This window comes from Myxocyprinus asiaticus, chromosome 4 (assembly GCF_019703515.2).
Source record: "Myxocyprinus asiaticus isolate MX2 ecotype Aquarium Trade chromosome 4, UBuf_Myxa_2, whole genome shotgun sequence".
NCBI classification, from domain to species: domain Eukaryota; kingdom Metazoa; phylum Chordata; class Actinopteri; order Cypriniformes; family Catostomidae; genus Myxocyprinus; species Myxocyprinus asiaticus.
This window is the reverse complement of record NC_059347.1, coordinates 50,839,626-50,849,080: the sequence shown is the minus strand read 5'-3', so window position 1 is coordinate 50,849,080 and position 9,455 is coordinate 50,839,626. Positions and strand designations below refer to the sequence as shown.

General features: G+C 36.3%; 1 protein-coding gene across 2 annotated transcripts; it reads right to left on the bottom strand.

Annotated features, from left to right (window-relative positions):
• Positions 1–72: 72 nt before the first annotated feature.
• Positions 73–8,289, bottom strand: rnf215 (ring finger protein 215). Of its 2 annotated transcripts, none has more exons than XM_051694161.1 (10): positions 7,951–8,289; positions 6,478–6,627; positions 6,318–6,389; positions 6,130–6,215; positions 5,981–6,035; positions 5,756–5,860; positions 5,498–5,614; positions 4,070–4,219; positions 3,865–3,967; positions 73–3,418 (listed from the first exon to the last, which is right to left on the bottom strand). In XM_051694161.1, the coding sequence occupies exons 1-10, from the start codon at positions 8,152–8,154 to the stop codon at positions 3,375–3,377; spliced, it is 1,086 nt and encodes a 361-aa protein (XP_051550121.1). In that variant the 5' UTR covers positions 8,155–8,289; the 3' UTR covers positions 73–3,374. The 2 variants fall into 2 exon arrangements, with proteins under 2 accessions (XP_051550121.1, XP_051550129.1); XM_051694169.1 differs by having other exon boundaries at positions 73–3,176.
• Between the last annotated feature and the right edge of the window lie 1,166 nt (positions 8,290–9,455).

Here is a 9,455-nt window from a genome sequence, read left to right as displayed (position 1 = left end):
AAATAAAGAAAAAGAATTTGTTTTTCTGACAGTCAACATATGACAAGAAACCAAAGTGCTAAAAGGCAAAGGTCTTTTACCGTGTAACACATACGTTTATTGAACAGAGGAGAGGTACAAACAGTTATTGCACTGTTAAGTATAATTCAATAAATAAAGTAACATCAAGTTTGAGATGTAGACATCTGTAGCATCTAAAAAGAAAGTTAAGTATTAACTTTACAAATGATTTGGTACATAGCACTATTGAAGCAAAGAATTAAGCTACACATTGCTCATAAGACCTATATCTGAGCCAATTTTGTCTTTATATTCCTTAAAGGTTCAGAAAGCAATTAAGATGTACTGTATGTGCAGATTTTCAAAAACATCCCAATCTGAGGTTGTACATACAGTAATGGCTGCAGATTCTGATTTCAATAAATTAGTTATGACGTGCCCAAGGCTTTAAGCGTTTGCCACACTGGAAGAGTGGTGGAAGAGTGTATTTTTCTCATTTAGACTTTAAACTTCAGACGAAGTTCTCTTGCCATGTAAAGCAACATATTTCTACTCACGCAGATAAACAGAAAGGATTTTCTTACAGGAAGCATATTTATGAATGCTTTTGGAATAAATAAAAAAATTAGAATGATAAAACAAACACTGTTCTTAAGAATGTTTCTTTGTGGTTCCTCTGTGAGTGCAAGTGTTTAATGAGATTTTGACTTGATGGTTTTCCACCTGTTCTGCAGATGTACTCCTGAGATAAAATGAGACTCATGTATCGTGATAGCTGGGAGGGGGAAAATTCCTCAGATTTGGCATAAGCACAGATTATGTTTCCAAATGGATGGATTTTATTTAACTAGAAGGCCATTTATACTGACAGCGGTTAAAGGGATAGTTAACAACAAAATAAATGTACTCACCCTCATATCGCTCCAAACCTGTATGGACTTCTTTCTTCTGTGGAACACAAAAGAAGAACTTTTGTTTTGTCCATGCAATGAAACTCAATGGGGTCCAGTGTTGTTTTCGACCCCAATGACTTTCATTGAATAGACAAAAACAGTTCAAACATGCTTCAAAATATCTTCTTTTGTGTTCCGCAGAAGAAAGAAAGTCATAAAGGAACTTTACGACATGTAAGTAAATGATGACAGAATTTCCATTTTTTGTGAACTATCCCTATAATCGCTTTCAGTATAAATGGTGACTGGAGATCGCCAAGTCACTGAAATGTTGGTTGCGATTAACTGCAGAATCCAATGGTATCCAGTGGAGCTTCACTGTCACTGTGCATTAAGTTGAACTCTGCTCATCCTTGTAGCATTGCCAAGAATTTCTGTCACTTGTTGATAATTAATGACTTCTGGTTGTTTTGTTGCAGCAAAGTGTGAACGCCCCTTGAATATTCTGTTTGGCTGCTTTATGATTCTATTTGACCATGTTCTATTATTGTCCCAGTATATTAGGGGTTGCATAGACTAGTCGATTATAAATATTGTAGTCGACTCTGTAGGTCTGAAGTCGACTAGTCGTTTTCCACGTGATTTATAAGACGTGCATGTAGGAAATACAGCAGGTGGTGGATTTCCAAAACATAGGATGGCAAGGAAAGACTCCTTTATTTTAGTGAGGAAAGCTCTACCTGATTTGTTAGGGTTAGGTTTAGGGGTTGGGCTAAGTTTCTCTGGCCAATCAGGTAGCGCTTTGCTGATGAATATTACTGAATCGTGGAATCAGTTATAGCTTTACTCATAAATTACTCTTCCCCTGCCATACTACATTTCGGACACTTTCCAGCGGGTGTGGAGGCTGATGGCTCTGCACTGAAAAAGCGAAGTGGCTCAAATGTACTTTGATGAAGATGACACAGATGCTACATATGCAAAGTGGCCTTCAAATATAACAGAAATACCAGTGCTGTGCAAAACTATTAAAAAAGGCACCTGCTGCCGCTAGTTAGTGATTTTCAACATGATCATCAGCACAACGTTCTGACCTGGTTGCGGTTCTTTCCTTCAAGAACACAATTTGGCGACAGTTAGAAAAGCGCTTCAAGTTGGAGTATGATGACAAGATGAAATGCATCCCCATTCTGCACGATAGATTCCATGTCTGCCCGTAATCATCTAAACAAGCGGCTGCAAGAGGAGGGGAAATGGCCTGCAGCTACAAGTAGTCCAGGCTACAATCAAATATGGATGACATCACGGCTAGTCGAATTCGACTTGTCTAATTAGCTCGACTAGTTGACTTTTAAAAATCAGTAGTTGTGCAACCCCTACAGTATTTCCTCTTAACAAGTGACAGTAACATGTTGACAGTCACTCTCCTTGCAGCAGGGCATCCCTGCTGTTCTCATTTTAGTTTTTATCAGTAGTTTTTAATTTGTTAAAGTACTGATGCTTATCTTACATGCATTTTTATCATACCGAGTAAGTATGCAATGCTTGAATGCTATTTGGCGTATATATATATATTTTAAAGGATTAAAGAAATCGTTCACCTAAAAATGAAAATTCTGTCACTATTTACTCACCATGGTGTTGTTTTTCCAAACCCAAATGACTTACTTTCTTTTCTGGAACACAAAAGAGATGATATACAGAATATCAGCCTTTTATTATATGGGAAAAACTGCAATGAAAGTAAATGGTGACTGACACTAACATTCTGCCTTAAAGCTTTTGTGTTCCACGGAAGAAAGTCATGCAGCTTTAGAAACAACATCAGGAAGATTAAATGATTTTTGGGTAAATAATTCCTTTAGCAAACCCAGACTCATCCCATCCTCTCACCCTTGTTTAAACAAAAACTTGAGATTTTAGTATGTATGATTCCTTCTTAATCTGAAGAGATTTTCTGAGATTTGACTTTAGGGTTAGTGTCGGATCAGAGAATTGCAGAGCTGGTTGAACAAATGTAACTATACTGTGGAGAAAAAATCTGATCCAATATACAAGGACCTACCTTCAAAGAACTTCTCAGACCAGGGTCTAGTCCTGTCTTTTGGAGTAATTTTATAAGTCAAGGTTAATAGTCTTCAGAGAGGTCAAAGATCATCACCATGGAGGCATCCTGACCTTACAGTACAAAGGAGGGTTAAAGTTGCCATGAAACATCTGAACCACTCAATTCCACTAATCCCTAGTCCAGAATCCATCCAGGTGCAGCTCAGTAAAAATTACCTGGGAGTAAGAGAAAGATATTCTGCTTTCAGTGTAGCAGTAGGAAATATCAGTTTTAGATTTCCACATTCCCTTTGCAAATAGAATTGAATAGAAGAACAAGGAGCCCGACAACAGATGGTATGGCCCCCACAAAGCCCGGATCTCAACATCACTGAGTCAGTCTGGGATTACTTGAAGAGACAGAAGCAACTGAGATTAAATAGATAGAGGAAAAAGTTCTCCAAGAAGCTTGGAACATCCTATCTGGCAACAACAAAGAAAAACTGCTCAGGTGTACCTAGGAGACATGGTGCTGTTTTGATGTCAAAGGTTGTCACACAAAACTGATGTTTATTGGACTTTGTATGATGTTAATTGATAAATGAAATCTATTTATGGCATTATTTTTGAAGACATCCTCAATAAATGGAACCTTATTCTAAAGTGTTGTCTTTTGTAGGATAAAATTCCTAATAGCCTAATTTAAGAGAGCTTTGAGCTAGGTACTTGAAACTAACATAGCCATGGCTAGTGAAAACAGGAATTTACGGAATAGGACTTGAATAACACCTCACAGTAACTGAAATGCTCTTGTGACAACTTTCCTGTGTAACAATTAACTCCAGTCTCCCTTTTAAATGGAAAATGGTAATTGTTTCTATGTAAATATTGTTGAAATTGTAAGAGTTGGATTTGTGTTACTCACCAAGCACACTGCGTTTGCAGAGAGGACAGGTTTGCTGCAGGAGTAGCCAGGGATCCACACAATCTCTGTGGAACTCATGGAGGCACGGCAACACCCTCAAACACTAAAACACAACCGCACAGATCCAGAAGTTGCTGTATTAGTCACATGTTTATGATTTTAATTGCTTCTAAATAAATCAATACATATACAGAGCATATGTCACCTGGTTGTTGTTGTACTGCTCCAGACAAACAGCACAATTGTCTGTCTCCACAGGCTGAGTCAGTGTTGGGTCACACCTCACTTTAGGCTGCCGGTACGTCCTGGTTTTCAGTGCTGATAATCTTTTTAAAATGTCCTGCTTGAGGTGTGACTGTGAAACAAAGGGTTTATTTCTTATATTATTTACACTAGCAGTCAAAGGCACACTTAATTGAACTTGGGTTTCTTATGATCTTACGCATAAATGCTTGAAATAAGTTTAAGAAATGTAAAAATATTATGATTTTTTTTGACGTCACGGCGTAAACCCTGTAATCTAGTAGTCCGCTACAAGATGACAATTCGAAGCGATAGTTCACCAACAAAAACAAACAAAGATTTTTAGAAGAATATCTTAGCTCTGTAGGTCCATACAATGCAAGTGAATGGTGATCAGACCTTTGTAGCTTCAAAAATCACATAAAGGAAACATAAAAGTAATCCACACGACTCCAGTGGTCTCCAGTGGGTTAGAAACAGATTTAAGTCCTTTTTTGCTCTAAATCTCCACTTTCACTTTTAATTTTACATCTGAAAGTCACATCTGGTGCCTGTTTAGTTTCACTTTTACATCTGGAAGTTAAAGTAATGATTTAGAATAAAAACAGACTTAAATATTGTTCTGTTTCTGACTCATACCTATTATATCGCTTCTTAAGATAAAGATTTAACACTGGAGTCTTATGGATTACTTTTATGTTTCCTTTATGCAATTTTTGGAGCTACAAAGGCCTGATCACCATTCACTTGCATTGTATGGACTTACAAAACAGATATTTTTCTAAAAATCTTCGTTGTGTTCTGCTGAAGAAAGAAAGTCATACACATCTGGGATGGCATGAGGGTGAGTAAATGATGAAAGAATTTTCATTTTTGAGTGAACTATCCCTTTAAACAACTTTACAGTTCAAACAATACACATGTATTAACACAAAAATGAAAGGGCTTTTTTTTTTTTTTTTTTTTTTTTAAAGCTTCACATTTCTGCCTTTAAACCCTCCAATAACTGTCCCCATTCACTACCATTGCAAGTGCCTCACTGGAACCTCGATTTTGCTTTTTTCAAAGAAAAGGAGGGATGAGTCGAAAATATTTTTTGTGATAATCAACATTATGCCACAAATGCTGTCAATTGAGCTTAACTACACCTTTAACTATTATTCTAAAATGTGGACAAATGGTGATAATAAAGAATCAGTAGGTGTCCAAACTTTTGAATGGTAATGTATAAATATTACTTCCGTTTATGACTAGATTTCCTACTTGTCTCCACTTACCGTTGTTCATTCACATCAGAACTTCACATTCTTAGTTGATAATTTGGCAGAGCTTTAAGTCCTAACTTGAACATAATGAACCTGTAAAAAAAAAAACAAGTCACAGTGTTCACCTCTGAATCATCATTAAACTGGTTGTCCTGGTACTGCCAGCGTGCTTGAACTATGACACCTGTGGAGAGGACGAGGGCCACCAGAACGACAGTGTTCCACAGCTGCTGGAGGTATTTCTGGACACACAATGGATAGTACGGACAAACGGATGATTACTGAGTGCACCATTAAAACTATGCTTAAACGTGTGTAAGTGTAAGACAATAATACGACAGTAATCCTGGATCATTTGAGATGTATCTTCATAGTGTTCATACTTGAACCTGAGAGTTGTTCTCCCCGGTGCAAATGACCCCCTGCCACTCTCCATATAGCCCACTTCTTGATCGCCCACAGCTGGACCAAAGGGTCAGGGTGGCCCCCTGTGACACCGCACATAGAATGTCACACTTTTACACTAATGAACCATATACCAAACATGCAACATTCACAAACTGAGCAGCAACAAAGGATAAGAGATTATATTCAGCAGAGATTCTTACCAGGCTATCCTGTAGAAAAGTTTTGTAAGTGATTTTTGCAGTTGCATGAAGGCCCCTAATTGAAAAAAAGGTAATAGTGGCAAGAGGCAATCGCATAATATCAGTAGATTTCATTCAACAGCATTTGAATGTAGTTGAAATCTGCTTACCTGAGTAGTGCTCCAATGAGCTTGGTGACATTTTCTGATGTCTGAATAACAATAATCGGCTTAGAGAGGACCTGAGAGAGATCCATCTGTAGAGCAAGAACAGTATGTCTTTAATTTTACTTTCTCTTTTCTAATAACCATCAGTGCACCATCTAAAGGTTTATGGAACAAAACAGTTGAGCCCTTACCTCTCGGACAGTATTTTGGTTTAAGGCCAGTATGATCAAAGCAGATGCACCAAAAACAAGAGCACGCTTCATCTACGGAGGAGAGAGCTGTTAGTTTAATTGGTACCTAATCATTATGTTTTAGTCTTCACAATGTAGGCCAAGCCTACCTAGTGCATACCTTATTAACCATGGAGGCAGCAAAAGACTCCTGGTTGCTGTTACTAGAAACTGTGCCTTCCTCCATTTGGACAGGTACCACTCCTATCCAGGGGTTCTGATCCTGCCCATCACTGTTTTCACTATTAGTTTCAAGAGCTTCATCTTTTATCTGCATAGAGAACGAAAGGGGCATGTGCATGAATCTTCTATACAGTGAGGTCCAAAAGTTTGAGACCACGTTGAAAACAAAATGTGATAAATGGAAACAGACTGAAAGTTTCTGAAATGTTTTAAAACAAAGAAACATGAAGACCTAAAACAAATAAGAAATGTTTAAAGGCTCATTCCGTATTTTTTGAACATGTCATCTTGGAATTTCACTGACACCTAGTGGCTTGGAAGCAGCATCATTCAAATACAATAGTTTTCAGTTATGGATGCTATTGTAGAAATTCTCTATTTACAGTCAGCCATGATTTATTTAATCCATGAGTGAAAGTGTCCAATACTGACAGTGGTTACTGAGTTTAGGCGAGTAGTATTCGGCAGGTCATGTGATCCTAACATGGCAGCCCCCTAAATGTAGAATAAAACAGCTTTTATAAGGTAACTGATATGACTGGAGTCTTCATCTCATGCGAGTTCTCATGATTTTATACATATGTTTCAATAGGTCAAATTTCTTTGCTTCCATTGAAGCACACAAGATGCTCTTTGCAACATTTTGGAATAACATGCTGTCATTAAAGGGGTCATTATAGAAGGAATACATTTTTCCTTGATCTTTTGACATATAAGAGGTCGCTGTACTATAAAAACATACTGTAAGTTTCAGAACTCAAAACTTTCTCCTCACTGCAAAAAGAGCATTTGTTGAAACCAAGCTGCCAAAATGACACGTTCTCTTCTTCCTCCACATTGTGATGTCACAATGTGGTATACATTTGCATCTGCCCACCTCCACAACAGCAACAATCTACCAATTAGCCAATCATAACAGTGGGCGTTTACTGTCAAGTCTTAAAGGAGAAGCAGCACCAAAACCGGGTGTTTTTGACAGAGGGTCAATAGGGTGGAAAATGATCTTGTTTAACATATATGGCTGGTTTGTGTGTGTGTGTGTGTGTTTAAAAAAACTTAACTAGTATTAAAAGTAAACCTCAAGGAACATATTAAAAGGATAAAAAAGGGAACTTTAAAGGAGTACTTATCAAATACTATGACATTGTGAAATTCCCAGTTATCATTCAATTCAGCTTTTAACTCACATTGATTTGCTGATAATATAGATATACCTACAACCTACCAAACCCACAACTTTTAGTTACCAGCAGACATCTTTGACCACTAAATCTTGACATAGAAATGCATGCTGATTTTTCAACACCATTTTAAAGCCATAACAATAAGCACACATTGAAAACAAATAAATAAACCTACTGTATATGCAAAATCAACGTATACAGTACGTGTGCACGCGTTGATCACTTACTAATACGAGGTCTCCGTTGAGGTCATGTTTCTTTTTGTTGTGGTTTTCCATGGGGTCTTTCTCCAGACTGCCTTGGACCACCTCACCCTGTAAAACATCCTGATGATCTTCCAGAAACACCTCTACGAATGCAACCTGTTCACCGGACACCAGCGGGCAAAACAACACCCAGAACAGCACAGAAAGACCAGTTAATACGCCCATGGCTCCTGCTCAGTTGATGTCTAAGTTGTAGTAGGTCATACACTGAAAGTCTGAGCCATACTGACAGGACAGGCTCAATTCTGCCACCTCCTCCTGATGTAAACAAAGCAGACGTTCTTCTGCGGCTCGTTTTTTTTTTCTCCCACTGTCTGTACTTGTGAAACCGAAAAAAAGCTAGCAGGGAATCTGTTTTTGAGGATTTGTAGTAAATCTGAGTAGTTCCTCTAGAGGCGCTGTGTGGCCTTTTCGTTCATTCTCACACACTCAGCTCTGGCCAAAAGAAGTGCGCTTGCCACCCAGTGGCAAACTGTAAAATAGTTTTCCACAGATTAAAGTCGAAATAATCATCATCATCATCATCATTATCATAATAATAGTAATATTAATAATAATAATAATGATAATAATAATAATATTATTATTATTGTTGTTGTTGTTGTGATTATGATGATGATGATGATGATGATGATGATGATTGTTATCAATCAACAAAACATTAAAATATTTTTGTTCCAACTGATATCTTTGGAAAACAATTTTACAAGATTTGGCAAATCTTACACAGTGAATCTTTCTCTGAATTTACTGATAATTGTCATTCAGATCTTCTATGAATACTTAACAATTTCATAACCATTTTAAAAAATGGAAATCAAGTCTCTTTTCTAATGTTCTGCACTTACATATCTTACAAAACGTATTCGGGCTATCATGGTACTGTGATATTAATTATCAAAATTATTACATTACCTTATTACAATTATTGACCTATTTAAATTGACTTATTTTACCTTTTTTAGTTCAATAATAATGTTACATATGTTTTTAATTAATGTTGTAAATTATTCTAGTAACACTTTACACTAAGGTTGTATTACATTAGTTAACATGAACTAACAATGAGCAACACTTTTTCAGCATTTTATAAATCTTGTTTAATGTTAATTTCAACATATATATATATATATATATATATATATATATATATATATATATATATATATATATATATATATATATATTTCAACATTACAGGTTGTATACATTAACATTAGCTAATGCGTTATGAACTAACATTAACAATGAACATTATTATAAATAAATGTTAACAAAGATGAATCAGTCCTGAAAAAAAATATTATTCATCATTAGTCAATGATACCTGCATTTACTAATGTAAACAAGTAAAATATTACCATTATTTATTTTTGTTACATTTGCTGATGTTAAATTCTAATTTTACCTTGCACTATGTAATTTTACTATTTGCACTATTTGTTTTATATTAATTATTAATACTA

Excerpts from the sequence above, each read along its gene's own strand:
- rnf215 (XM_051694161.1), bottom strand. The coding sequence starts at position 8,154 with ATGGGCGTATTAACTGGTCTTTCTGTGCTGTTCTGGGTGTTGTTTTGC. Across the intron at positions 5,861-5,980 it reads CTTTTCTACAGGATAGCCTG|GGGGCCACCCTGACCCTTTG; the intron begins GTAAGAATCTCT and ends GCGGTGTCACAG. Across the intron at positions 4,220-5,497 it reads AGTTTAATGATGATTCAGAG|TCACACCTCAAGCAGGACAT; the intron begins GTGAACACTGTG and ends TTTGTTTCACAG.